Raw genomic sequence first — 26,273 nt, 5'->3', positions numbered from 1 at the left:
TGATCTTGCCCAGACTCAATGGCGAGGGTAAGCTCCTCCTCGATAGGCAAGGCCTTGAGGTAGAGACGGTTGTGCTTGTTCTGCGATTTCGACAGAGCAACAATGGAGGACTCGGCCCTGACGGTCTCACGGTAAGGGACGACGGGGTCAGAAATCTTGAGGGGGACACCAGCGTGGTCCTCTTGAAGATCCTACGGCGCGAAATTAATGCACTGTAAGCGTGCCGACAAGATAAACCAGACCAACCTTCAAGCAAATCTCCAAGTGGAGCTCACCAGCACCAGCGACGATGTGTTCGCCAGACTCTGAAATCCAAGCCTGGACGCAAGGGTCAGACTTGGAAAGACGCTTGAGACCCTCAACGAGCTTGGGGAGATCAGCAGCGTTCTTGACCTCGACGGCGACCTGAACGACGGGGGAGACGGAGAACCTCATAACCTTCATGTTGTGGGCGGTCTCCAAGGAGGTGAGGGTACCACTCTTGAGCAGGAACTGGTCGATACCGACGAGACCGACGATGTTGCCGGAAGGGCAGTCCTCAATGGGCTCAACGTAACGACCCATCATGAGAATCGTGCGCTGGATGGACTTGATGAACAGATCGTCCTTCTTGCCAGGGACATAGTTAGGGCCCTGAATACGGATCTTAGGGCCAGCACGGACAGTACCCGAGAAGACACGACCGAAGGCGTAGAAGCGACCCTTGTCGGAGGTGGGTACCATCTTGGAGACGTAGAGGCAGAGAGGGCCGTTAGGGTCACAGTCGCGGATACCGATGGCGGTTTCGTCGTCCATGGGACCCTCGTAGAGAGTCTCAACACGATAGCGCTGAGCGGTCGCGGGGGAGGGGAGATTGATGACAATCATCTCCAGGAGAGAGTCACCAGCGGGCAAGAACTTGCGCATGACGACCTTGAGGAGAGCTTTACCCTCAAGGTCACGCTCATCCTGTGCGAGTTTGATATCGAGCTTCTCGAGCATGGGGGGAATGGCATCTTTCTTGAAGTTCATGACGGCATCGAAGATCTTGAAGATCGGGTCGAGGACGAACATGTTGAAAGCGCGGTCGAGAGGCTTGCCGTCAGCATCGGCAGACTTAGTTGACCACTTGCGGGTAGCGGGGTTGAAGAAATTGTCGCCCCAGAGCTTGCCCATCATCTTCTCCTGGTCGACACCAAACTTCTTGGCGTAGCGAGTGGCGAACTGACGGAGAGTGAAAGCCCATCCGTGAAGACCGGAACCGAAGGCAACGGTACCCTTGTCGGGGTAAACCTGGACATCACCGAGAGCGACATCGTGGTAGGTAGAGATGATGACGTTAACAGTCTCGATGGTACGGCGGAAAGACTGGAAGAGCTCCTCCTTTTCGACCTGGAGCTCAAGCAAAGCACGGTCGACCTTGTTGATGATGACAACAGGCTTAATACGCTCGGTGAGGGCCTGACGAAGTACAGTCTCGGTCTGAACGCAGACACCCTCAACACAGTCGACAACGACGAGAGCACCATCGGTGACACGGAGAGCAGCAGTGACTTCGGATGAGAAATCGACGTGACCAGGAGAATCGATCAGGTTGATCAAGAACTCGTTGCCTAAACGCAACATGATTAGCAGACTGTACGGCCGACAATGACCAAGTTATGCTAACCTTCGGTCTTCTGCTTGATAGCGCCAACATCCTCCTTGTTGACCTCGAAGTACATCGAGATAGCCGTAGACTTGATGGTAATACCGCGTTCTTTTTCGTCCTCGCGTGTATCCGTAAACCGCATGTCTCCCGCCTTCGCGGAAGCGATGATACCAGCCTTGGAGACCAGGGAATCGGTAAGGGTGGACTTTCCGTGATCGACTGAAAAATCCCCCTCTCATTAATCGAGCAGAAAGGGTGAAAGGAGGTAAGAACGCACCATGGGCAATAACACTCATATTACGAATGTTAGTGGGCTTGTCCATGAGGGCACGGATCTGATCTATATTGCAAGGTAAGAATCAATTTGTATGGCTAAGCAACCGCACGACTTGCCTACAGTGAAGTTTCTGAGCAGGGGATTGCATATCAGTACCTGACCACGCTTCGACTGAGCAGTGTACTTACACCATAGTGGCTAGATTTTACAGGGGTAATGATACAGTGGGTTTGTGTGCTGAGACAACAAGCTCGCTGCAGAGATTGGTCTCGAGAGAAAAAAGACGAGATAGAGTCGCAGCAGAGCACGCAGGCTGCAAGCTCTTGCGGAGGGGTCAAGTCGAAGTTTTTCAAGAATCAAGGATAGCTTATCGATCAAATTTAGGGCAGGCTTATATGCACTTGGTAGTAGCACGATTCGGCCCCGCACGTGGCTGCTCCGCCGTGACTCTCGAGTCTCTATCCCCGTTCGAAAATAATATGGGCACGTGTCTGTCGATCTTTTGTCGGCGACATGACTCAGGACGTCAGAACTAGCGACAGTTGCTGAGCGGAAGCTACAGTAGTAGGGTGTTTAAAGTGGGCGATTCGGCACCCACCCGAGACCCGTCTTTGCCGTGCTCCATACATCTGACTCACCCGTCTATCTCCTTATGATCCTGTGCTCGGTAGGGCTGCTTGAAATCTCGTTTGTGTGTGGCACCGCGCAGGACGGCACCGCAGGACAATCTCGGACGCGCTTCGTGACTTTCCACGACTCTCTCTTTGTTTGCATGGTTTCCACACCAGATATATCCCCAATAAACAGAACACTGTTGCACATACCCGAGCTCATTAGAACGTTCCCTTCGCTTTTGTTGCGCGGGGGCAATGTTTCGGTGCACTGCACTGAGGTTCTGCGCAGCGCGGTTAGCCGCCGTGCATGCGTGACGGGGCGCGGGTGACAATGCGTGACAGAAGACGGCGCACAGCCACCGCTCTGAGCCTGTTCGCCAAGATATGATTGAAAAGAGGCGACGCCATCATACCTTTGCTTGAATCCTTCCTTGTCCTGCTGGTCTCAGTGACACTGCCGTTTTCATGAGCATCCTACGCCCCGCCACCCCGGGTTTTTTGGTCACCCTCGTAGCCACCATTCTCCTGGCGATCGTTTCCTTCTCCGTGCCATATTTCAAGTCCATTTTCTTCCTCAAAGCGTCGCTCGCAGACCAGGGAATCAATGGCTCAGTCACTTTTGGCACCTTAGGCTATTGTCTCGAGCTCCCTAATGGAACGACGTGCTCAAAACCTCACGTCGGCTACGAACTTGGTATGCCGCGGTGTCCTATGGCCGTTTCAATCTCTCCTCATATCTTGCACCACTAGATATCAATGCTTTGGTGGGCAACGAATCCTCAATACAGATACCGCAAGTGGTTGTCAAGTGGATAACCTACGCCCTTGTACTCCACATCGTTGGGCTCATCCTCGCTGCAATATCCGCCTTCTTCGGTCTCCTCGCCCATGTCCGTGAATTCTCTATGACCTGCTTCAGTACTTGCATTTCCGGCTTTGCCGCCGTCGTCACCTTCGTTGCCTTTATCTTTGACATTGCCCTCTTCTTCATCGCCAAGTCGCGTATCGACTCGGTACAGGGAGGATCAGCCATCACAGGGACCGCGATATGGATGACGCTCGCGGCATGGTTACTGCTCTTCTTCGCGAGCTGTTTCTTCGGTTTCGGACGATGCTGTATCCGGAGACGGCCTCGCGATTTGGAGAAGCGCAAGACTAGCGTCGACAATGGATATGCAGAGCAGATGCGGCTGGATGCCATCAAAGCTGAAGCGGACAGGAAAGCCAGGCAGCAGAGGCAAGAAGTCGGTCTTCCCGCCTTCCAGGAGCATGATCAGACGAAACCTCTTACTGCGAATTCTGAGGAGTTCATCGACGACGGTGATCAGATCCTTCCCTACCGTCCTAACCAGCAGAGCCCGCCAGCCGGTGATGCTGGCGTTGGTGCTGGCATGGCGGCCTATAATAGGACTGGTGCTTCGCCGCCGGCAAGGCAGCACACTGGTGGATATTCTCAAGCACCTCCAGGCAGCCGCGCTATGGACGACTACTACAACGCGCCGCCAAGCCAGCCCAATGCTTATCCGCCGCAGCCTCGTCGCCAAACAAGTGCTCACACACAGTCTTCTTCGGCCTATTCACAATTTTCGTATCATCCCGCCAGTCCTCCTGTACCTCCTGTGCCCACGATCCCTCCACCGCCCCCCGCAAATAACGCAACTAGCGCTGCGTACCTCATGCCAGGACCCACGTATGGCCACAGCCAATATCCTTCTGCCGCCTCGCAGCAGGCGTACGGTCACGAAGCCCGTGGTGCAACATGTGAGTACACGATCGCGTGCCGATCAGCCCCAGCTGAACATGCACTCCAGACAACTCTACAACACCCCACCAGCAATACGCCACGGATTACTCTGCGCAGAGCTTCAACGCGGATTCTTACAATGCTACTGGGCATCTGGCTATACCTAGCTCTTCCGCCCAGTATGCCGACCCGTACGCTCTCAATCCCACATACGTGCAGTCGACACCTACGCAACAGCCATACTTCCCCACAACGCAACAGCAGCAGTTCACTCCAGAGCGGGGTTACACACTCGGTGGCGAGGGCTATGATGCCTCGGGAGGATTAAGCGCGCAGAATCCTTACGCAGATGTCGCGTTCTATGCGCGTCACTCTGGCTCTAGCCACATGACATCGCCGTATTCCCCGCTGCTGACGCCGTCTCCGTCCCATATCGACACAAACATCGCCGCAGCTACTAGCCCCACTTCAGCGACCAATTCCCACGGCCCGCGAACGACCAGGTCGCCCAGCGTGCCGCCGCGGTCACCGGCATACGACGACCAGCCTCCGGTGTACGACATTGCGACGGCACAGCCAGCAGGGCAGTACGACTCGAAACGCTAACGGACACTCCACGTGCAGTAACTTCTTTATTGCTCTCTCTTCGCCTTATGTTTGCCTTCCCGTCTTTGGAGACGCATCGTATACGCTTATGTAAGTTACGTATATTTGATACTCGCGATGAGTTTCCATGGACTTTCTCAGTAACGACTTAGTAACATTATTCTTCAATTTTGGTTTTACGTCGACTATAATGACATTGAGTTTAGCTATAGTTCATCTTTTGCAGGGGCCCATGTAGGCTGTTGTTTGGGCGGTCCCTGACTGAGGAACATCGACAAGAAGTCGTGCACTAGGTCCGCCGCGGCGAGGCCGGTGATCTCAGCTGTGAGACCGTCAGTCGCGCAGGGTCAGCGAGCAAAATGGAAGCCGTACCATGATCATAAGCCGGGGCCACCTCGACGATATCGGCTCCTCTGCAGGGCATCGCGTGAGCGCGTCTGGACGCGGCGGAAGAGACACGGACACGTACACGAAGTTCAGGCCTGCAAGGCCGCGGATAATGCGTTTCACCTCGCGGGTCGTCCAGCCTCCTGCTTCTGGAGTTCCGGCTGGCGCGCTGTCAGTGGGCGGCGGGGAAGCACGGGAGCTAGCACTTACTGGCTGGGGCGAGGCCAGGGTCTGTGAGAAGCATCAGGTACGAAGAGATAGAAGATAGATTGTGCTGCTCACCGATAACGTCGATATCGAGACTGCGACATTTCGTAGTCAGACCATCTCGACGGCAAGCTCATGTGGGGTAAAGATACCTGAGATAAACTGGGCTGTTGCCGACACGCTCGCGAATACGCTTGATAATCTCGTTCACACCGTAGTCGTCGATATCATCAGTAGAAATAATCGTAAAGCCGGCGGTATCGTCGTTCTCCAAATCGCCTGTGCCCTGCAAAAGTGCGCAATCAGTTACATGCATCGTTCATTGAAGCCACGCTGCATACCGTGAGCTTGCCCCGAATCCCAGCATGCACGCTGGTGTTAGTCATGAGGCCTTCTTCGTGCGCGAGGAAGAAAAAGGTCCCGTGAGTGACTCGCGCCTGTTCGGTAGACTGGCCGGGATAGGCTGGAAAGGTATCAAGGTGCGAATCGAAGTGGATGACGGACACTGGCCCGTAGACCTTGTTCAAGGCGCGAAGGATGGGGAGAACGATGGTGTGGTCACCGCCCATGCTGTTCGGGGTGCATGTCAGTGTCTTCAGCATTGCAGCTAAGAGCGAGTCTAATTCACGTTACGATCCGGGGATGTTCTTTCCCGTCCTTTGCAAATGCGGAAGTAATCCCATGCACGGGATCGTCTGCATGTGTCACAGGACGAGCAAGCAGCGTCGAGTAGGCAACTTCCATTTGGTCAACGGCAAGTGCATTGTCAAAAGGTGACACAGGAACCTGCGTATTTGCTACTCAGCGAGCGCAGGCAGTCAGGCTAAGGGAGAAACACTAACGTCGCCGCAATCCACAATCTTGTAGCCGAGGGTGTAAGGATTGATACCCCATCCAAGGGTGTATCCTCGAGTCTCTTTCTGCCTACGGCTGCCTGACCGGATGGCATGGGGACCAAAGCGAGCTCCTGGACGGTAACTCACTCCTGTGTCGAACGGCATTCCGAGCAGTGCGATGTCGAGATCCATCGAGTCATCCTCGATACAGCGAGCATAGTACGGGAGATGAGAGAACGAGAGTAGGCCTGAAAATGGCTGGTCGATCAGTGGCCCGTACTTCTCTAGCCAGGTCTGACCCCCGACGGCTGGCGGCAAGTCCGAGCCGCTGAGTGGATGCTGGGCTTGCTGGTGAGTCGCGTGCACGCTGGCCAGCTGCGCTAAGGGAAGGACGGGAAGAATCCAGTAGGGTAGCATCGCGGGAGTGGTTCTGGTACAAAACGGATAGCGTCTGGTGTATTTGAGGAGTGCCAGTGGCACTATCAGTGACTTGCCTGTGCAAACACATGGAGATTGCGCAGAAGAAGAACGGAGCGCTGTGGACACGATGGATGGCGCGCCCATACGTACTGGTCTGCCAGTTTTGGGTGCCGGTGCACCCACCCACTTCACAGAGGCTTTTGAGTGCGACCACATCCAACAATTGCATACGCCACACACGCGCACATGCCAGCTCGTGGTTGTGCATACTATTATCACCGCGCAATTTCGACTGAAGCTGCAGTGCGAGTCTTGTGCGCACGCAACGGAACAACTATCCACTGCCGCCTCTTCTTCGCCTCCTCACCCGCAATCTGCCCGTCTTCCTTTGCAATCCCGATTACGCGTACCTGACGCCATTTCTCGGGCGAGTCATCCACCTCGCCCTCCTCGGACCGCTCCTGCTCCAGAATCTCGTCCTCGCGCAGGTCGATGTCGCCGCTGTCGAACACCTGGTCTGGACGGGGACTGGTCGGCGCCGTGTGCCCGAAGAGCGAGAACGGCACAGAAAGAGCACTTGTGAGTAGCTCAGACGCGTCATCTATCAGTGTGCGGGGCTTGCGCAGAGGGATGGAGGTCAGCAGGTACGTTTTGTCCCTCCAGATGCTCAACGCCGCTTCGCGGTCCCCAGAGGATGGGTAGCTCGGATCGAACACGAATGCGACTGTGATAAGCTGTGTCGCCGGGTCATATGAGAAGCGGGGTGGTGGATGAGAATATGCGTTTGGGAACGGGTGTGACACAGGACGACGGTGGCGCAACACTGGGCGGTCGCCTTCGAGTGCCACCCCACCAGGGTCAGCCGAGTCTCCGATGCAAGCATAAACAGAAACGCACTCTCAACATCGATCGCATGCCCGGACGACCTCGAACATAGGGCGCCAGAGGTATCGATGAAGAACACCTGGTGCCGACCCGTCAGGCCGTGCAACACGTCCCACACCGTCAGGTGGCTCATACCTGATTGTTACTTTCAGGCTTCCGCATGTCTATACGTACAAAGCCTAACTTAGCAATGATGTTTCATCCTACGTTCAGAACGTGCGCTTACCTTCCACGAGAGACGTCTCTGTCTCGGGCCACAGTATGAGCGGCGTGCCATCTTCAATCAGGTCAGACTCTACGTCCAGCAGTCTGCCTGTAGCTACATTCTTGATGATAAAGTATCCCGGGGGGAAGCCGTACGTCCGCAGGTCAGCGTCGCTCATCGGGGGGAGCTGCATGTTGAGGGCAGTCTCTATCGGGCTGAGATGCATGCTATAAGCCTTGCAAGGCGCCGTGGAATGACAGGAGGGATCCAAGTACTACACCGCCCCTGCTGTTTAGTGGACTGATTGTCCTATGTTTTATAGTGTAGCACCGCCTGGTGGCTATTATCTGCGGCGCAGCTGAGCAAGACATCAAGAGCCCGCAGGGGACGTCGTGCTCGACATCTACTGAATAACGCAGTTTGCTCCGCAGTCGGCGCAGCGTAGTGAACGGATGTCTCGAAGATACTATACAACAGTCGGGTCTACTGCTACTGATACAGGCACGAGACTGTACGTCGATCAAAGAACTTATCCATGTTATTCTTCGTCATCTGTCTCGATACGGAATGAGCCGGGCATGGCCCGTGCTGCACTACGTCGCTGGGTACGCTCCGTCCGCTCCGACTTCTGTTTTTCAACGTAGTCTTCGAGCGAATAGTGCATCTTCGAAAGGCCCTTCCATTCGTGTCGGGCGATAACACTGGATTCATTGGTACCCCAGCCTCCGCCTAGCCATCCTGCACTCATCAGGATGGGTTGCTACGAACCAAGGATCAATATCATTTCAGTCGTAACGCAAAAGGTACGTGCCTGAGAGTGCCAGCTGACGTCTCGCACACAGACTCTGCGATGAGCTTGCCGCTGTGAGACCGTTTGCGGTTCTGACGGATGGAACGACATGGGCAGTGTCCCGGCGCGATCCAAGACTTGTACGACTTGCCCGTCAAGTGACCAAATCTACGCAGATACTGTGAGCTGCAAAGTTGCTGAGAGCTATACACACGCACGTGAATGCGCCCGTCTGCGCCGCCAGAGTAGATGTACTGCTGGCCGGTCGTCTCCGCAGGGCTGAAGTGACAACGAATGAGGGTCCGGAGGACTTCGTGGCCCGTGTATTGCATGACGCTGCAGTCCATCGGGTGCGCTTTGTATCTCGCTTTAGGATACGTGGCGCGACTATGAGGAGAATATGAGTACCGCACCTCGAAAACGTTGCGTGACGGTATCGACCCACCGATAGTCAAAGTTGGGTATGCCATAGTGGCCCCCCTTCACTTGCTCAAACTCCAGGTTGGTACGCATCTTGCGGAGATCCCAGAGCCGCAGCGCTTGATCCTTGCCGTTCGAGATAACATAACGGCCATCGCCCTTGGCAGAAACGTACGTTATGCCTTCCGTGTGTCCAATAAGAACGCCAGAAGGCTTTGGTGACGAGCCCAGAGACCGACGGTCCCTGCGCAAATTTGCGCAAATATTAGACAGAATCGAGCCACGCAGACAATGCAGATTGCTTACCAGACTTTGAGGAAAGTGTCGTCGGAGGCGCTCACAAGAACGTTACCGGACGCAGTATCTGCCCAGCAACAGCTATTGATGTCGTCCTCATGAGCTTTGATCTTCACCGTTCGCTTTTCCGCCAATAGGTCATATACTACAGGTTCGTGTCATCAGAAACAATCATGGGGCGCAGAAAGGAGAGGAGCATGACCCACCAAAGACCATTTCAGTGCCCCCGGCTATGACTTCATTGCCATCGGCAGAAAACTTGCAACTCCAGACACCATAATGATCCTCATATCCATAACGACCGTCTGGGCGCGGAGGGTCTGCGAAGTTGATGGGTACCTGCACAGCGGATGCGTCCAGGGTTGACGCCATGTAGACCACATTGGACTATACAAGCCTATTCATTGACAGACCCGCCCCAATATGGATCACATGCACGTACCACAGACGCATATATCATTCTTTGGTTGTCCGGACTCAGATGAGAATCCGTGATTGTCCACCCTCCAGGCTGCGCTTGAATGGTCTTAATCACCTTCATGCATGAATCATGATCGTGTGCGAATAGCCCGCCTCGCAATCGTTGCGAGGCGCGAGCGGTGGGGCTCCTCGGCACGATGGGAGCAGTTGTATCATACACATGCAATCGGAAATCTGGATGGCATAATAGGTAAAAAGAGACAGTCGTAGATGAGATGCATCACCTCTGACACACGTGTAGTAAAATGAAGAGTCTATGAGGAGCGAAATCAGCATGCGCTGAGTATTACGAAAGAGCATACACTAGCCTGAGGAGTATTGACCAACATAGGCGTTCGCATAATAGCTAGCCACAGCAGTACCATCTGTATTCGGTATGATATCCTATCTCTCCCTTCAGGGGATGCTAACGGAGATGCGGCGGTTTACGCACCGTCGCAAAGTCCTCCCGCGGAGGTGGTCGAATTGTCGAGCTCCGGCTAAGCAGGAACTTTGCAGCGTTTCCTGCTTTGTTTCGCGAGCGTATCTGATGATGAATCCTACCAAACTCTCCGCTGTAGAGCAGGTTAAGCCCCGCTTGTTTCGGCTCTGTCACTTCCTTCTTCCAGTGGGATCGAGGTAACGGCGGTGGATGACTTTGGACAATACGATAACCTGGGGGGCCGTCGCCTTCTTCGTCCTCTTCCTCGTCCTCTTCTATCTCTATCTCGTCGTCCTCTTCACCTTCCTCACCTTCATCCACGTCCACGTAGTCTTGATCACCGTCATCTTCCTCCACAGTCATGGTCCCATCTCGAATAAGCTCAGCGAGAATGCGGTTGATGTCATGGTCCCCGTCTAGATTCATAGCCTCTTGACCGGCCCCCTGGCCTTCCTGCTCGTCTCGTGCGGAAGTTCCTTGGCTGGTACGGGCCGCAGCTCGCTGCCGGATTTCGAGCATAGCTGTTCAGACCGAGCTAGTATCAATACACGGTCCCTTCCAGTATATGCTCCTTGGCATACCAGTGAGGATGGCATTGTACGAGAGCGCCACAGGCTGCTCGTCGTCGGCGCCGAAGCCGGAGAAAAATATGCCAGACATTATTCACCGAAACGACGTGTGAGCAGTTGGCGGATTGGAGGAAAGCCGACGGGGTTTCATCCGGGACAGATTCATCCTCGATTCATGTGCTGAGAAAGCCGGCGGCAGTAGGAGTAATCATTCGGCACCCATGACGAAGGCTTGCCGTTCCGGAAGATAAGAAATCATCAATTACAGCAACGCTTATCTTATCTGTGCAGTCGGAGGAGCCAAGTTTGAGACGGAGACGCATTCCGCCACATCGCAGCCACAGTCTTGCCACAACGCTCGCTCTTTGCGAACCAACTTTCGACCTTCCCTCATATTCATGTCTTCCTGCCCTTCCTTCTATTCGTGATCACGCACAATGACAGCAACAAGGCCGTTTTTGATAACAGCCGATGAGGTCAACTGCCTCATTCATGCATACTTTCAGGATTCAGGTGCGTCTACAAAATCCAACGGGTGGCTATATGCTATACAACTGAAGTCTTGACCTGCAGGCTTCGTCCACAGTGCCTTCGTCCTGCGTGCAGAAGGCCATCTTGAAAAGTCTGAGCACTTTGGCAAGCACGTTCCCCGTGGTGAACTCGTGGAACTGCTCAGCAAAGCGCTGCTGTACTCGGAGGCCGAAGCGCACTGGAGGGGGAACGCGATGACGAATAACTGCAAGGCGCCATTCTCCATCCTAGACCGACATGCCTGTTCCCTGGATCCCACTCTTCCCTCAACAGTCACATTCCAACCACCGCCTCCACCACCTCCTGAAGTTGCCCCTCCCGTGACCAACGGCACGTCGGAGAAAAGAAAGGCGAGCACGCCACCAGCCAGTGAAGAGGTTCCGAAGGAGAAGCGGGCACGAACGGAGGAGATGGAAGTTGACAGCGTGACCACCTCAACCGAACGTACGTTGAATTTGGTTGTAGTTTGACCTTTCTCCTGTAAGAGTTTTCTTACGCACTTTCACTTGGCTTACTCTTCAAAGAGCTACCTGCAGACAGCCGAGCACAATCCCTCCCTGAAGCTACCGAAGTTCCGACACCCTCGTCAAGTAAGGTTGAGACCGAAACGCGCCTTGTGTCACGAGATGACACCGCTATTGGAATGCTCAAAGGGCACACCTCCGAGGTAATAGGGCAAAGTATCTTTCTCGTCGTTCATCACTTAAGTTCTTCGCAGGTCTTTGTCTGTGCGTGGAACCCTTCAAGCAAGAACATCCTAGGCACGGGGTACGCCTTCATTCAACGATTCATTCAACGACTTATTTACGCTCTCATTAGATCAAAAGACACAGTAGTAAATATTTGGCGCCTTCACGAGCCTTCTTTCAACGACCCAGCACCTACTTCCGACCCACCGCTAACATTTACTCACCGGGTTGACGCGGACCAGGGCGACCTGACGTCTTTGGACTGGAGCCCAGATGGCAAGCTGTTGGCAGCGGGCTCCTACGACACGTACCTCAGAATATGTGACTCTTCCGGTCAACTCTACTTTGCGGAGAGCATGCAGAAGGTAGTTATATGCTTCACGCCAATTCTTATAGTAGTACTGAATTCGTTGGTGGAGAAGGGGCCAGTATTTGCAACGAAGTTTTCACCGTCCGGTCAATATGTTCTTACTGCAAGTATCGACGGGTCCGTATGTGCATGGGATGTTCCAAAGAAGACCCTATACAAACAATATCGACATCACGAGCGTGAGTGATCGTCACGGTCATGATAGTAAAGGATATATGATTAATTGGTGTTTAGGTTGTTGTCTTGACATTGAATGGTTGTCTAACGACATCTTCGTCAGCTGTGGTGTAGATTCTAAAATCCATGTTGTGAGGCTTGATACCGACAGCCCTATCGAGACCCTGAGGTAAGCGTTTTCTGACTGCGATGCGATAGGGAGATAGCTGAGTACGAGTCAAGCGGTCACTCGGACGAAGTCAACCAAATAAAATGCAATTCACGTCGGACATTGCTCGCGTCTTGCTCGGACGATGGTACTGTGCGTATATGGGAAGTTGGGGATGTCAAGCTCGGCCGAGCTTCTAACAATGAAGCCGTCACCCTTGCCGGGCACTCTTCCACTGTCAACAGCATTACGTGGTGCCCGTGGGACCAAACATCAGACTATGACCTTCTTGCCACGTACGTTCCTCCACATGATCAGTAGGGTTTGTTGTGCCGACTCAGTCTCGCTAGGTCATCGCTTGACGGGACCTCCAGGCTATGGAATTCAAGTACGGGTGAATGCTTAAGGGTGTTCAGTGACCACGCAGCGTCCATATACACCATCGCCTTCAGTCCTGACTCGCGGCTGTTCGCAACCGCCGGCGCAGATGGCTATCTACGCGTGTACGACGTCAAGGTGAGACAAAGACTGCTGTAACTTTCACTTTCTTATTTACAACCGTCGTTGTCTAGTCACGCGAGGTCAAGTGGTCATGGCGCGCCACTACAGAGCGGACAGCTATCTTTGAGATTGATTGGCAGCAATCCGAGAACCTCAGCCGTATAGCACTAGGTCTCGAGACAGGACTAGTCGGCGTCGTGGACGTTTCCCAGATCCCTGCTCTGAGGACGCAGTAATTAGGACCTGCTGACTTCCTACATTGTATTAATCGTACTGTATTTCTTGTGCTGCACTATGATCTGTCCCGGCACCTCCAGGCGACGTTATCACATATGTCACACTTCACCCGAGCTTTTTCGCGCACCGTGCAGTGCCGCCCATATGACGCATGCGCTTGTGCCGACGCGTAAGCGCCCAGCACTATCGCTATTACTGTCCGAGGCGAGCCCGACCTTAACTCTCAACCACCATCTCGACCTCGCAGACATGTTGCGGATAGGTATTCAGTTCATTCGGCCTCTCCCACTTGCGGCTTCGCTGGCCCGCAATGTCCATGCTCCTCCAATGGGCACCATGCGAAGCTTCACCACACTGAGGCAGAACCTGCTCAGACCTTCACAAAGGGTTTCTTCGAATTTCTTCACCTCGTTCAAGTCCTCGAGGACATTTATGACGGACTCCTCCCCCGTCGTTACTCGGCCAAACCAGACTGAAGGATGGAAGCGGTTCGCGATTACAGCTGTACGTCTCCCGTTGCTCTAAGCTTGTATGCGGAATTCATGCTTTGCCAATAGGGTGCAGTCGCAGGAACCCTCGTAGTCGTCAATGGTTTCTTCAATCGTGAGACTCGCGACTCCCTGACTCCCGGCGAGCGGTCATATCTCCACCAGACCTTCATGTACACTGGCGGTGGTCTGGTCGCGACTGCCCTTGGTGCCCGCTCCCTGTTCAGGTCCGGGGCCGCTTTCCGAATCATGTCTGCCAACCCGTGGGTTGTCCTTGGCGTTAGCCTGGTCGGGTCTATTGGAGCGATGATGGGTACTATGATGACACCGCCAGAGAATACCATCCTCAAGCACGCATGTTGGCTGGCCTTCAACGGCTTCCAGGCGGCTACCCTGAGCCCACTGTTCTTCCTTAGTCCTGCCATCCTTTCTCGTGCCGCTATCTACACTTGCGGTGTTGTCGGTTCTCTAAGTTACGTCGGTGCGACTGCCAAGTAAGCGAGTCAGAACCTCTACACTGTGCCGACTTGACATCTTCGGCAGGAACGACAAGTACCTCTACTGGGGTGGCCCACTCTTGGCTGGTGTCACCGTTGTTGCTCTGAGCTCCCTGGCGCCCATGGTTCTTCCGCTCGGGCTTCGCGGTCTTGCCGTGACCGAGTCCATCTCGCTCTACGGTGGTTTGGCTGTGTTCGGCGGTTTTGTGCTCTATGAGTAAGTCGAATTCATTTCGTCGTAGGCTTCTCGTATTCACGCATCTTCAACAGCACCCAGAAGATCCTCCAAAATGCCCGCCTTGCGGAACGTGGTGTCATCAAGGCTGACCCGGTCAAGGAGTCTCTCAGCCTCGAGTTGGACATGATTAACATCTTGTAAGTGTTAATTATCACCGTTCGTCGGTAAGGACGTCATATCTGACCAGCCCCGTAACAGCATTCGCCTGGTGCAGATTCTGGCCATGCAGCAGAAGCGAAAGTAATCTCACCCAAGCGTCTTGAGTTGGCATCATTTCATCTGTAAATTACCCTCACTCGTTGTATCCATGCTCAATACACTTGCACGCTGTCAGTTACTCAAATACCAGCATGACTAAAATTCAGACGAAACAATGATTCAGAAACTCGTGTTGAGGAGGTAAAAGCTACGCAGATCCCTTCCCGAGACTCTCAAGCACTTTTACAAATCCTCCAGGGTCCAAAATTTCGGTGCCACCGTAAGTCACCCTCTTGCCTGTCCTCTGGGCCCACTCCTCGAGGTTCCCATACTCAACGTATCCGGCACCTCCCACGATGAACACTACACCATCTGAGAAGGCCATGCGCTTCGAGCGTCCGCTCGCTGCGCCGCCAGCACCTCCGGGACCGACACCCGAGATGCCTAAGCCTGCGTTCGGGTTCTTCGGGGCGCGGGGGTCAAGGAACAGGTAGTCGTCCGTCTCCTGCAACGACTGGTTCGACGCCGAGGAGGAGTCCATCAGTGCCTCCGTGAGCCTCGTGACCGGCAGGAGCTTGTTCGCAGGCAGGAAGTTCTTCACGCCGCTGATCAAATTGTCGAGGCCGCGGTCCTTGATGAGCCTGTTCCCGAGTGCGCTGAAGCCCTTGAAGAGCTCGCCGCCTGGTGTGCCGCCTAGGGCAGGCGTGGAGGCGCCACCGACTGCCGTGGGGACGGTCATGCGCGAGATCTCCCGCGTTCGGCGCACGTACTCGAAGGCAGCAGTATCGGCACCGGCGGTCTTGAGCTCTTTCTCGAGCTCAGCGACGTCCTCCTTGGAGATAGCATTGTCCGGAGAAGAGAGATAGAAGATGAGCACCAAACGGAGCTTGTCCGCCGGGGTTGGAACGACATCCGGTTTGGGGTGGCGAAGCGTCTCAAGGATGATTTGCACGTTCTGCAAGACAGAGCTATTGCTCAACGGAAGCCAAAAATTGATGAGAACGGCTTTATATACCTGCTTCGTGATTGCTTCCTCCATGCTGAATAGCTCATCCAAGCCACGTTTCTTGATTTCCTCAAGCAGAGAGGTTGCGATGTTCATGTGGGTATCGAGTGTCGCCTTGCGTGCTGTCAGTTCTGGCAAAGCGGTGATGGCAGTCTTGAGATGTGCTGCATTTGCTGACAGGTCGCTACGCGTCCGCTCAGCAGCTGTCTGGCGTCACTACGGAGAGATGACCTACACTTGAGCGATGTCGTTCACATCGCTGATGCCCGTCGAACGTGTGATCTCAGCGGCATCCTGCTTGTAACGGTTCAGCTCGATATCAATATCTTCCGCGACTTGAGGGAATGGATTAGCGGCGTTCTTAGCCCAGAAGAAATCTTTGGAGTCCAAGTCATAGGACTTCTTTTGAGGCTGAGAGATGACCACTCGGCTGAGTTTCATGTCCAGACAATCCGATACCAAGGCCTGATATGTCCAGCCGTGGGAGAGCATAGGTACCAAATCAATATTGCGGTCGAGGAGGAGCAGAACTGCGGACAAGAGTTAGAAGCGCGTCTTCGCCGACGAATTTAAGCTTACGAGGTCGCTGGAGATTTGACAAGCCGGTCGAATCTTGTGAGAATATTGAGGCAGACTGTGACCTCGACGCAGACAGGATAGCGTCTCGAATCTTCTGTTCCAGCTTCTTTGCAATCATCTCCGCCGCATTGCCTCGTGGGCAGCGGATAATCGGAACATGACCTAGGGTGGTCTGAGCATGCCAACTCTCATGTAGGCTTCCACGCACGTACCCGTTGTCGCGACTACACTGAAAAGCCCGGTCGCCACTCGCTCGATTTCTGACTCGATCTGCTGCTCCGCAGACGACGGTGAGTTGAGGATGGAATATGTCGAATGGGTCTCTGGGGAAGCGGTAGACGTGCCCGGGGTGCCAGGCGTCGTAGGTGATGGGCTGTGGGGTGGAGGAAGAAGGGAGAACAGTGACGGCGATGGGGATATGAAAGACAAGTATTGGTCAAGAACCTAGGGGAGCATAAGTTTCAGCAACAATCTGCTAGTAGATAGTGTCGGACCTGTTCCACAAGTTCACCGCTTCCGTCCCGTGCGACAGCGGCGGCGAGCTCTTCTAAGAGAGCTCTCGGAAGAGGTTCGACAAAGTTGAGGTGGAATGACTCGTACAAGTTCTTCTCCAAGTCATAAGCTATGCGCTTGATATTCGCCAGTGTAGGAGACACGAAATAGACCGCAGGGACATCAGGTAGCGGTGGCCGGGAGGAGTGCAGCTGTCTACCGGGGGATGAGCGGAGGCAGTACGAGAGTGCACGGAGTCAAGCTCACACATGAAGAGTCACACCAACATCGCGGAGGTCTTGCACCCGAAGGACGGTCGCCAATATGTCCTTGGTATACTGGTCTAGAATCAATACCTTCCATACTACAGGTCCCGGCGGGCTGGTTGGTTTCGCGGTCGAGGCATTTGGCTTTTGTGATACTAGATAGAGGATTAGAGGACGGGTCTATAGGGTTATTGAGGTTGAGGAGCGTCAGCAAAGCATTCGTCTGTGCCTGCTGCAGTGTCGGTGGCGTGGCACTAGCCTATGCGTGCGAGACGGTCGGTCATGAACGAAGGACTAAACACGTAGGAAGGTGCACACCTGCTTGAGGGCGCTGCTCGCCATTGCAGGGCCACTTAACACGGATGACCGCTCTCAAGACTGAGGTGTGTTGTAAGAGAGAAGGACGGATTGAGGTTATCGCAACTGCGTAGAGCGGAGAACAGGCGTCGGCATGAGTCTCACACGTGGGGCAACTGCCTAATCAGGGCGAAATACGCATCAGTCGTGACGCGTCCTGGTGGCGCGTGTTTCCTTGCTCTGTAGTGGGCTGCGTGGGCTGTCTACTAGTCTCCGAGCATCCAATGCCTGTCTCCAAGGTACCGTCAATGCCGCCATCCTCTCAACTGCTCACTTGTTGCGTCTCATCAGCAGGCACCCGTAGCATCGATCGCATTGCCTCGCAACAGATGATTCGCTCCGACTCACATCATGAAGAGCCGATGCACTATATATAAAAGTGCTTGCTTGGGAACTCAGTATGAGCACCTACCTCTTGGCACCTTTGTTCTCCGCGTAGGTCGCGTCAGCTTATACCATGGTCGCCTCTGAGAACTAAATTCACATAATAGCTTCATGGGCTGCATACCAAGCAAACACGCCGCTGTACAGCTGGCTGGAGACGGAGCTATTGAGTCCCCGAATGCAGGGAACCCCTCGTCCAGAAGTCCAGTGGGAAGGTTGAAGGGGTACCGCACACGTGGGCGTCGCGGACCTCCTTCTCCTACTATGGAGGAGAATGCTCCACCATGGGTCCAGCCTCATGCATTACTGACTGAGAAGGACGGTCAGATAGTGATCGTCCCAGCAGACGAACGATAATTACGGAAGCTTCGTATGTCTTCCGTCCGGTGCTGCTTCTTCATCATACTCATGATGGCCTAGTGCAAGATCACCTGCATTGCACATTGGACTCGTGGCAGACAAGAATCGCTTGTCGTGCATGCCAACGCGGCCATTTACCGGCTTTGCTATGCCAGGGCCCTGCTACCGGATGCCTCGAGGCGCTCTGCCTTGTACTCTATCCTAGTGTGACTCTCGCTGTTCCAGCCTACATTTTACTTGCTTGAAAAGCAGTGACGATGCTTTGCGTTGTGCGTACCGATTCCCTCTAAGCCGTAACGCTTTCGAGCAGAAAGCGTGGGAAAGCGGGATTTGCTGCCATAAGCGGCAGGTGAGTTCGAACTGATGAAGGTGGTGTGCGCGTGGAGGGCGTTCCGGCCAAAGTTCTCAGCCTTGTTCGTCGCTTCGCCCGAGCCGGTCTCTTGCTTTGCACCATCTCTCATCTTGTCTTGACTCACGAACCTTGTATACCCTCCCCGTCGCAGGGGTTTCATGACTAGAGCAACGCGTACTAGCGCTCGTTTAACTCCCACACGATCCTCGCGACGTTCCCAGGATACCAATAACGACTCGATTCATGAATTCTGGTGGACATCATCATCAGACGCGACGACTACTACAAACCTTTGTTTCAGCGAAGTCTTGTCTGAGACGCCGATCATTAGTTCACCAACGATACCTCCCTCGACAATACCAGCCACCGGGGCTGCCTCGAGACCATTTGCGGCACGGTCGGAGACCTTCGACTTCGGCAGCATCCAAAGCGACTTTCTTGGAACGACTGTTACGTCCTCTGTCCTGGTCACGTCGACAGGATCCGATACCATTTTTAGTTCCTTTAGCCAGACTACATTCACCACAGTGTCAATGGTCACTGCCTTGCCCGCCTCCCAAAACGTGTCTTCGGACTTTCAGGTCGAACCTATCTGCATAGGAGACGGGGTAGATGCTCAATCACTGGGACTCCTTTCTACATTAGCTGTTCCAACTGTAATTGGTTTAGTGCTTTGGGTGAGTCCTCGTTCATATGCTCTTGCACGTTGCACTCATGTATGCTACTAGCTGCTATTCGCTATTTTACGACCACGGTATCGTCAAGTTTACGCCACAAGAGAGTGGTTTGTTCATCAGGAGTACGTCAAATCTAATCATTGAACATTGTGGACCTGCTCACCGGGATTAGCCTCCGCCCAAGACCTCTTGGACGCTCATTCTGGGCATTCCTGTTCCCACATATTCCCTTAATCCCACCAGTCCCGTCAGACGTGTCAGATGCCGGAAAATCCATCGCGCAAGATGCTGAGCTGTTCCCATCGGACGAATTGCTCAGTCAACGATCGCTCTGGCTATGTCTCCGGATGAGCCTTGCCTGGTCTCTTCTGTCTCTCGCTGGCCTACTTCCTCTATACATGGTCGATACGCCATGCCTTGCGCATTCCCTGCCTCCTGCAACGCTCACTGGCGCGTATTCGGTACTTCAGGACTTGAGTCTCCTCAGACTCCTGCGACTACTAGACAATGGCTCTATCACGACACAAACTGACCTTGCCACGTCCCTTCACAAGCGCGAAGTTGTCAATGGGTCGGACAAAGCTCCTAACACTAGGACGCGAATTATCATTCTTACCGTGTTCACCATCGTGCTCGGCGTCCTTCCGGCACTATATCTAATCTTACGAGAATTCCACCGACTTGTGGCGTATCGCAAACGCTGGTTGAATATTCGATGTCAAGAGCTGGAAATGGGATGGCTAAGTGCTCGGCGGGCTCCCGGCTTCGTTGGCTGGGGAGAAAAACGCCTGAAGGATTTCATCATAAAGTCAGGTCTCAGCTCCTCGCTGGAGAGCAACGAGACCAGCGGGAATGGGAATGGCGGATCGCGTCGGCGCAGGACTCAGGACTTGAGGAGTGAGGAAAAGGCGCAGCTCGAGATTGATGTGCAGAGTTTATTCTCCATTGGGTGCGCTTGACATTCCTTGCTCCATGCATTCCAGCCTGATTGGGGTCATTTATCAGAGATACAGCTCATCTCGCAGTTCTCATTGACGAGCGCGATCGAATACTGGAGCAGCTTGAGATAGCTGAGACAAAATATATCAACTCGTTCAAGCTATCTACTCCCGATCCCTCCGTAGTGGACTTCTATCCATCTGGATCGACCCCCCGTTCCCAGACCCCTCCGCCTGTGCCCCCTAAGCCACATATCAGTCGCCCTCTTCCACTTGGCAACACTGCAGCAGTGAGTTGTGTTGTTCATTCATGGGGTGATGCGGTCTTGCTAACGACGTCTGAAGCGACGCAGACATCGTGGGAGAAATCCAGCTTTAGGATCTTCTTCTCTTCCGCCTACATCGTATGTCATGCCTTCACAGTACTACAAGTTACGCGCACTGGAGGGCGTCAATGGAGGGCAGCTCGCGTCCAACGACTTCGCAGCCGAACCGAGCACGAGGCAGCGAGGACCAAGCCTGGCAGAGTCGTTTAACCAGCGCGTCATCGGCTCTCGCTTCCAAGAGGTCAATCGCAGCACTAATGACTACGGTCATCTGCCTATTGGCAGTCAAGTCATGGTAGACCACGAGGGACAGCTCGGCGCCGTTTCATTTAGCGAGTCTCCCGTGCCTGACACAGCACCGTATGGAACGGGCGCCGCGCACGCATCCTGGGACACGGCGGCATTCAACGAGAACCCCCTGCCGCCGCATCAGTGGTGGACGCACCAGCCCGGCGATTCCATTCAGGAGGAACCGGAGCTCGAGCTCGGCGAGGATTGGGTCGACATTCTAAGCGAGGACCCGGAGGCGCTTGAGAACGCAGAAGTGTACAACCCCAAATCGACGCCGCCGCGCCGCCGCCCCCGGCCTCCGCGACCAAAGCCCGCGCAAGGCAGCGAAGATCGACGCGAGACATTCCCTCTGCGCATTCGTGGCGAAGGCGCCCCCGAGGAGCAGCCGCCGCCGCACCTGCGGGTACAGCCTCGCGGCCCCTTCGTGCGCCCGTTGTCGGGCCTCGACCACGACGACCTGGGGCACATCTACGCGGACATCAACATGTGGCGCGCGAAGCTGAAGGGGATCAACACCGAGATCAGCGAGGTCCAGAGCGAGTGCTACAAGGATATCGCCGATGGCGCGAGGATCAGGGGGTGGCTCATGGTCGGCCGCGGCTTGCGCTTTATTCCCGGGATCCAGCTAATTGAAGGGCGAGCGAAGGAAGATATTCGGTGGGACGAATTGCAGAACGAGGGCGGGCCGGCGAGAACACTGGCTTTCTGGACAATAGCTATAACTATCGCAGTCTTGTTGGGTATATGCCGTGAGCCTCTGTCATGTGTTCAAGGGTGGGAAGCGTACCAGCTAATATTACCAATAGTGACTGCTGTGGCCGGTCTCTCGGTTGCTACAGCCCCCGAATTTGGTCATTACTTCCCCTTCTTCCTACCACTATCATCCGGCGACTTCCTTGGGGCAGGTGTTGCCGTATCTTTAGCGGCCGCGTTTGCAACTGTACTGTTCGTTAGTGTGGCAATATGGATCATGCAACGTGCGTACCTCAAAGTCAACTCTCTCATCCTCATATTGACTTCTTTTTAGATACAGCACAGCTGAGAAACTCGGTCTCGCTTTCCGGGCTTCAACTTGGAGTGTTCAAGACCGTATTCTGGACTTTGGTCGTTGTCGGAGGGATCTGGCTTTTCACTGCAGCTGCCCTTCTGTTCGCATTTGGAGCCTTCAGCACAGCTGTGCCAGCGTCGCCTGTGGTGGCGAACGGCGCTATTTACATGAGTGCATTTGCAATGTCCCTAATTCTGACCGTTGCTGTGATCGCTCCGGCCTTGCTCACGCTACAACCCCATCATCTCGTGCGTGTTTTACGGGCGGAACAGGCTGCTGTGACCCCTCGGCAGAGATTCAGAGGTGAGCTCACTCCCATAACAGCGACTCGATTAGATAATTGATTGCGGCTATAGCGGTGTACCCTAGAATCTATAACCCGACGTATGCGATAGCCACTTGTGTGATGGCCGTACTGCTCGCTTCTACGTTCTCGCTCATTTTCCCCTTGGTCGCTCCGGCTGCCGCTCTGCTTCTGCTTCTTACTCTGATCGGTGAGTTTCTGAAGGTCATTCTAGGAGTGTTATGACCTTATAATCTTGTCATTTTACAGCACATCGCTTTCTCATCGGTTACGTCTACGGACAGACGCGCTCGCAAACGGGTGGAGTATTGCAGCTTTGGCTTATCAAGCGTCTAGGCACGCTGCTCGCGTTTCAGCCACTTATCCTCGGCCTTATCTTGCTCAGCCGCGAGTTATGGATTGAGGGTGGCATTCTCTGCGGCACAGCGCTGCTCGTCGTGCTCGTCGCCGAGGGGTTCTGCGCGTGGCGCACGCGACTGCCGGGCAAACGCTCGCTGAGCGTGGTCGCGCAGGACTCGCTCGGGACCTTCGCGCAGGCGGCGAAACCCAGCACACCGCGGGAGGTCGACGAGGAGAGCACCAGTCTCGTGAGCTCGGGCCGCAACACGCGCATGCGCGGCTCGTTCGCGAGCATCCTCGAGATGATGTCCCTCACGCTCGCCGTCATGCCGTCGCCCTCGCAAATAAGAGGGCCCGTCCCGCTCGGTGCGTTCCCACGTGTGCTCCATGCCCTTCCATGCCACCCACTGACACCCCCAACAGAAACTGAGACCCTGGACGACCTGACCGCCACCGAGCGGGCCGCGCGCACGAATCCGGAGGCGCCGCCGCACCTGCCGCCGCTGCCGTTCGCGGACCACGCGGAGGAGATGGCGGGCATGCTGTACGCTCCCGAGCTCCTCGCGCCGGCGCCTGTCATCTGGCTGCCGAACGACGCGGGCGGGATCGGCCGCTCGGAGGCGTTCGACTTGCAGCGGTATCACAGCCTGCAGGTGACGCTGGACGTGCGCTCGAAGGACGACGTCCTCCACCGCAGATCGACATCGCCTCCCCCGCCGCGCTCGCGCTGATACCCCTGTTCCCCGCTGGATACGACTGATGTAGACGATTTGTTGTTGTTTCAATGTGTGTTTTCTCGCTTTCTTGGTTGCTGGTGCTTTCGCTATTTTTGGTGTAGCAGTATTGGACACGGCGTTGATGAACCTATGACGTCTCTGACGGCTTCCATGACTTGCCTTTCGGTGATGCTTGTATATTGAGTAACTAGCGCTGCGGACATCACTTCATATTTGTGTTCATAGTACGGTACACGATGGTAAAACAAGTACAACAATGAGTTTTTAGACCTGCCTTAGACGTCGCACTCCGATCATGCAATGAAAACAGTGATCTCACCCTATTTTTCAAGGTCGTGCGATTCCACGAGGCCGCGGGACGTTGCACGATCGTCGAGTGGGACGGGTAGGTTAAAGGGTTGCTTGAGCGGCACGCTGCTGTGCCTGCATGCACCGAGCAGAAAGTCTCAGTGGAGTATCAAGTGACCCAACTCCAACAAACGGGAATTGTCGAGGCAACCGTCGCCAGCCGCCAAAGACAAGACGGTGTGACGACGCCCCAGAGTGCGTCCGAGCCCAGGTAAAACGTATGGAGGTGGGTCGCGCTCTCCAAGGTTGAACAGAGCTGGGAAGATGTAGTGTCGATACCCCGTGCAACGGAGTCGTAGAGAGAACCGACGCAGCCGCAGCCTGTTGCGCCCGTAGCTGATAACCGCGGACGGCGCAACGTCAAAGTCTTTGCGCCGAGCCTTGTGGCGCTCGGAGGAGAACAAGGTTGCGCGATCAACCTGCCGTGCACGTGGGGACTCTCGGACCGTGGCGCTTCCCTCGAGAATAGCCTTGCCTCCCCTGCCAACGCGAAAATGCTTGGAAAACCAAACAGGCGTGTTGCTGGGGGGACCACTCCTAATGCGCGCGTGCATATTTACCGAGGTATAAGGGTGGCTCCGCAAACGGCGAGAAGCCCGACGGTAGGCGGCGACAGAGTCTGAGACGAAGGTCCCCCGAAATTTGCACAAAAGCGGCTAGACGGCAGACGGCAGTGGAGCAGTGGGGCGCCTGTGGTACTCAGTGCGAGCTTGGATCCTCGAATTTGGCAGGGATTGCTATGAACGGAAAATGGGCTCCGGCGAGAGAGGGGATGGTACAGTTAAAGCTTGCAGAGCCGTCTGGTCGGGGGAGATGGATACCTGAGGAAGGAGAGAGGCAGAGGTGCGAAGTCCGCGGCCAATGGAAACGCACTGCGCGTGGAGAAAACATGACGTGCACGATCAACGAATCAATACCAGCGGATGCCGTTATCAATTTCCGAAGGTGTAGAGCCGTCCCGTGGCTTGGGTGCGAAGAACTGAGGGCAACGGGAGATGGCAGATGAATGCCGACAAGTGGAGGTGGCGAAGCTTTGAGCTCCTTTCCAACCTGACCCAGTCACTCAGGGTTCCGACGCGTGACCGCCTAAAAACCTTGCCACAGCTTTGAGGGTGCTCTCTAGACAAACTGCCACCAACTCGTACTCGTCGTTCACAGCTGCAGGAATCAACCTGTAACGTACCCCGAGCACAACCTAGCACGCACCTGTCCTGAATTTCCGTCCTACGTCTTCCTAGGTCTGTTACATATTACCCGCTCTTACCATGTTCCAGTTCTTCTGACGACCGTCCGTTCCATGTAGCATAAGCGCATTTCGCCCGACATGTACCCAAGCCAGCACATCGGCGAAGCTGATCCATTCGTGCTGTACGCGAAATCGTTGCACGACTACACGCTCAAGCTGTGGACGGAGTCGATCCGGGTTTCTGAGGAGCGTGGTCGGGGTCGGATGATCGCTAAACCATCGAGGAGAAAGAGCGACATGCAGAGGACAAACGGGCAGACGCAGTCGATGGATACAGCGGCCTAAAGCACGCCAAATCTGAAGATGATCTGTCAGCGACGGACGGCGTTGTCGCCGTCGTGCAGCGCCGAGCGGCACACTCACCTACGGGCCCCCACCTTGCTCACCTATTAACCGACCATCTTCATCTCGTGTTTTGCTGGCTACCCCGCGGGTATTTTCATGCGGTTCTTCACCTCGTATCTGATGTTATGACGACGATTATATGCTGCGTACCTCCTAGCATATTACCCCACCCCTGCTGTATTTAATGCCAGACATCTCTACGCAGACCTCTCAACATCTACTCCCTTCTGTCCCCATTTTCCATGACTCGCATTCGTAACTTTTGTGTACAGTGATATGTGAATGATTAGTGGCAAATAGTCGTGATCTTGCTCGGCTGGAGGGTTCGTCGAGGTGGATGGGCAGACGAGGTGGAGAGTAAGAGGAGCGAGAACTTTTCTAAAGCGCAGAGAGTATATATTGACGTTCGAAAAGGTTCGAAAAGGATGGCTTCAGGCACCATGTCATATTCCCTCTGCCCCTCACGGTCCAGACCCACCGTTTGCTGTGAGCGCTTGTGCGCTGCTCGTGCACGTGACGCAAGGAGACTGCGGTCACTGACCGAACATGACCAGTACCGGACCATAGTCAGTGACCGAGCGGTACCCGTGGGATCGTCGGTGTGATGGAGTTCTGAATGCTGATTGGACAGTAGCCCTTCCCGTGATGAAGACCCGGTGACCGCTCGGTCTCAGTCACAGTCAGACTGACTTGTGACTAGTCACTGACTCAGTCACTGACCAGCACATCGCTGCTCTGTCCGGACTCCGAGAGTTGAGTACCAGGAGTTACTGTAATCTTCGAGCAGGGTGCTATTCGCAGCACGAGCAGCATGGTAACAGCAGCCGTCCAGGGCATGAGGCGTCGAACGATGCTCGCGAAGGCCAGCTGCCCTACGTCGGTGGCGGTCATGTGGTCCCGCTGTGTGAAAGCACGCCCGCAGTTATTACCTGCCGCGCGTTTTGCCTCTCGTCCTCGAACGCGCTCTCAATATTCGCCACTACAATTCTAGCGTAGATATGCGACACAGCTTGTAG

The 26,273-nt window shown here is 54.7% G+C and overlaps 11 protein-coding genes across 11 annotated transcripts in view; 6 read left to right on the top strand and 5 right to left on the bottom strand.

The window, feature by feature from the left end:
* PHACADRAFT_247908 (uncharacterized protein) overlaps window positions 1–2,230 on the bottom strand; it is a 4,086-nt gene extending 1,856 nt beyond the window's left edge. Inside the window, exons 1-5 of the mRNA XM_007390717.1 lie at window positions 2,096–2,230; window positions 2,024–2,037; window positions 1,908–1,970; window positions 1,649–1,849; window positions 247–1,592 (exon numbers count right to left, since the gene is read on the bottom strand). Coding sequence (XP_007390779.1) covers window positions 247–1,592; window positions 1,649–1,849; window positions 1,908–1,970; window positions 2,024–2,037; window positions 2,096–2,100 — 1,629 coding nt within the window. The 5' untranslated portion in view covers window positions 2,101–2,230. The remainder of the gene's footprint in view (window positions 1–246; window positions 1,593–1,648; window positions 1,850–1,907; window positions 1,971–2,023; window positions 2,038–2,095) is intronic.
* A 714-nt stretch (window positions 2,231–2,944) lies between these two features.
* On the top strand, window positions 2,945–5,086 carry PHACADRAFT_247907 (uncharacterized protein). Its single transcript, XM_007390716.1, has 3 exons — window positions 2,945–3,215; window positions 3,272–4,282; window positions 4,333–5,086. The coding sequence occupies exons 1-3, from the start codon at window positions 2,987–2,989 to the stop codon at window positions 4,869–4,871; spliced, it is 1,779 nt and encodes a 592-aa protein (XP_007390778.1). The 5' UTR covers window positions 2,945–2,986; the 3' UTR covers window positions 4,872–5,086.
* On the bottom strand, window positions 5,078–6,718 carry PHACADRAFT_83422 (uncharacterized protein; the record flags this gene model as incomplete). The annotated part of the gene is made up of 9 exons (XM_007390715.1): window positions 5,078–5,193; window positions 5,244–5,284; window positions 5,341–5,419; window positions 5,469–5,489; window positions 5,541–5,560; window positions 5,618–5,751; window positions 5,807–6,035; window positions 6,094–6,251; window positions 6,308–6,718. The coding sequence occupies 9 exons, from the start codon at window positions 6,716–6,718 to the stop codon at window positions 5,078–5,080; spliced, it is 1,209 nt and encodes a 402-aa protein (XP_007390777.1).
* A 278-nt stretch (window positions 6,719–6,996) lies between these two features.
* Window positions 6,997–7,989, bottom strand: PHACADRAFT_85198 (uncharacterized protein; the record flags this gene model as incomplete). Its single annotated transcript, XM_007390714.1, has 4 exons — window positions 6,997–7,556; window positions 7,619–7,685; window positions 7,742–7,770; window positions 7,833–7,989. 4 exons carry the CDS (start codon window positions 7,987–7,989, stop codon window positions 6,997–6,999), a joined length of 813 nt encoding a protein of 270 aa, XP_007390776.1.
* A 280-nt stretch (window positions 7,990–8,269) lies between these two features.
* PHACADRAFT_247904 (uncharacterized protein) lies at window positions 8,270–10,885 on the bottom strand. The gene is made up of 11 exons (XM_007390713.1): window positions 10,801–10,885; window positions 10,232–10,740; window positions 10,107–10,182; window positions 10,023–10,052; window positions 9,761–9,972; window positions 9,525–9,705; window positions 9,328–9,463; window positions 9,047–9,265; window positions 8,820–8,988; window positions 8,623–8,769; window positions 8,270–8,571 (listed from the first exon to the last, which is right to left on the bottom strand). Exons 1-11 carry the CDS (start codon window positions 10,877–10,879, stop codon window positions 8,350–8,352), a joined length of 1,980 nt encoding a protein of 659 aa, XP_007390775.1. The 5' UTR covers window positions 10,880–10,885; the 3' UTR covers window positions 8,270–8,349.
* Window positions 10,886–11,513: 628 nt separating this feature from the next.
* PHACADRAFT_156591 (uncharacterized protein) lies at window positions 11,514–11,789 on the top strand (the record flags this gene model as incomplete). The annotated part of the gene is made up of 1 exon (XM_007390712.1): window positions 11,514–11,789. One exon carries the CDS (start codon window positions 11,514–11,516, stop codon window positions 11,787–11,789), a length of 276 nt encoding a protein of 91 aa, XP_007390774.1.
* A 126-nt stretch (window positions 11,790–11,915) lies between these two features.
* On the top strand, window positions 11,916–13,548 carry PHACADRAFT_247901 (uncharacterized protein). The gene is made up of 8 exons (XM_007390711.1): window positions 11,916–11,986; window positions 12,038–12,087; window positions 12,139–12,373; window positions 12,431–12,557; window positions 12,613–12,724; window positions 12,778–12,999; window positions 13,054–13,219; window positions 13,276–13,548. The coding sequence occupies exons 1-8, from the start codon at window positions 11,963–11,965 to the stop codon at window positions 13,438–13,440; spliced, it is 1,101 nt and encodes a 366-aa protein (XP_007390773.1). The 5' UTR covers window positions 11,916–11,962; the 3' UTR covers window positions 13,441–13,548.
* Window positions 13,549–13,969: 421 nt separating this feature from the next.
* PHACADRAFT_247900 (uncharacterized protein) lies at window positions 13,970–14,661 on the top strand. The gene has a single exon (XM_007390710.1). The coding sequence runs from the start codon at window positions 14,179–14,181 to the stop codon at window positions 14,425–14,427; it is 249 nt and encodes an 82-aa protein (XP_007390772.1). The 5' UTR covers window positions 13,970–14,178; the 3' UTR covers window positions 14,428–14,661.
* Window positions 14,662–14,839: 178 nt separating this feature from the next.
* Window positions 14,840–17,624, bottom strand: PHACADRAFT_204518 (uncharacterized protein). Its single transcript, XM_007390709.1, has 9 exons — window positions 17,524–17,624; window positions 17,362–17,464; window positions 17,207–17,303; window positions 16,942–17,155; window positions 16,660–16,891; window positions 16,448–16,609; window positions 16,104–16,398; window positions 15,878–16,052; window positions 14,840–15,817 (listed from the first exon to the last, which is right to left on the bottom strand). The coding sequence occupies exons 1-9, from the start codon at window positions 17,545–17,547 to the stop codon at window positions 15,071–15,073; spliced, it is 2,049 nt and encodes a 682-aa protein (XP_007390771.1). The 5' UTR covers window positions 17,548–17,624; the 3' UTR covers window positions 14,840–15,070.
* Window positions 17,625–19,191: 1,567 nt separating this feature from the next.
* Window positions 19,192–23,312, top strand: PHACADRAFT_84832 (uncharacterized protein; the record flags this gene model as incomplete). Its single annotated transcript, XM_007390708.1, has 9 exons — window positions 19,192–19,335; window positions 19,387–19,457; window positions 19,508–20,284; window positions 20,341–20,563; window positions 20,619–21,639; window positions 21,697–21,867; window positions 21,918–22,241; window positions 22,295–22,432; window positions 22,492–23,312. 9 exons carry the CDS (start codon window positions 19,192–19,194, stop codon window positions 23,310–23,312), a joined length of 3,690 nt encoding a protein of 1,229 aa, XP_007390770.1.
* Window positions 23,313–24,358: 1,046 nt separating this feature from the next.
* Window positions 24,359–25,628, top strand: PHACADRAFT_247891 (uncharacterized protein). Its single transcript, XM_007390707.1, has one exon. The coding sequence runs from the start codon at window positions 24,991–24,993 to the stop codon at window positions 25,195–25,197; it is 207 nt and encodes a 68-aa protein (XP_007390769.1). The 5' UTR covers window positions 24,359–24,990; the 3' UTR covers window positions 25,198–25,628.
* Window positions 25,629–26,273: the final 645 nt, after the last annotated feature.

This window comes from Phanerochaete carnosa, assembly GCF_000300595.1.
Source record: "Phanerochaete carnosa HHB-10118-sp unplaced genomic scaffold PHACAscaffold_1, whole genome shotgun sequence".
NCBI classification, from domain to species: domain Eukaryota; kingdom Fungi; phylum Basidiomycota; class Agaricomycetes; order Polyporales; family Phanerochaetaceae; genus Phanerochaete; species Phanerochaete carnosa.
This window is presented reverse-complemented; position numbering and strand designations above follow the sequence as displayed.

Bases quoted from the DNA above. Each gene is read 5' to 3' on its own strand.
- PHACADRAFT_247907 (XM_007390716.1), top strand. From the start codon at position 2,987: ATGAGCATCCTACGCCCCGCCACCCCGGGTTTTTTGGTCACCCTCGTA. The intron at 3,216-3,271 runs GTATGCCGCGGT...TTGCACCACTAG, and splicing joins TCACGTCGGCTACGAACTTG to ATATCAATGCTTTGGTGGGC. The intron at 4,283-4,332 runs GTGAGTACACGA...CATGCACTCCAG, and splicing joins CGAAGCCCGTGGTGCAACAT to ACAACTCTACAACACCCCAC.
- PHACADRAFT_247904 (XM_007390713.1), bottom strand. From the start codon at position 10,879: ATGTCTGGCATATTTTTCTCCGGCTTCGGCGCCGACGACGAGCAGCCT. The intron at 10,741-10,800 runs GTATGCCAAGGA...CGGTCTGAACAG, and splicing joins GTACAATGCCATCCTCACTG to CTATGCTCGAAATCCGGCAG. The intron at 9,973-10,022 runs GTGATGCATCTC...TATGCCATCCAG, and splicing joins TTACTACACGTGTGTCAGAG to ATTTCCGATTGCATGTGTAT.
- PHACADRAFT_247901 (XM_007390711.1), top strand. From the start codon at position 11,963: ATGCTCAAAGGGCACACCTCCGAG. The intron at 11,987-12,037 runs GTAATAGGGCAA...AGTTCTTCGCAG, and splicing joins TCAAAGGGCACACCTCCGAG to GTCTTTGTCTGTGCGTGGAA. The intron at 12,558-12,612 runs GTGAGTGATCGT...ATTGGTGTTTAG, and splicing joins ACAATATCGACATCACGAGC to GTTGTTGTCTTGACATTGAA.
- PHACADRAFT_247900 (XM_007390710.1), top strand. From the start codon at position 14,179: ATGTCTGCCAACCCGTGGGTTGTCCTTGGCGTTAGCCTGGTCGGGTCT.
- PHACADRAFT_204518 (XM_007390709.1), bottom strand. From the start codon at position 17,547: ATGGCGAGCAGCGCCCTCAAGCAG. The intron at 17,304-17,361 runs GTATCACAAAAG...CGGGACCTGTAG, and splicing joins GTCCTCTAATCCTCTATCTA to TATGGAAGGTATTGATTCTA. The intron at 17,156-17,206 runs GTGAGCTTGACT...ATCCCCCGGTAG, and splicing joins GTTGGTGTGACTCTTCATGT to ACAGCTGCACTCCTCCCGGC.
- PHACADRAFT_247891 (XM_007390707.1), top strand. From the start codon at position 24,991: ATGTACCCAAGCCAGCACATCGGCGAAGCTGATCCATTCGTGCTGTAC.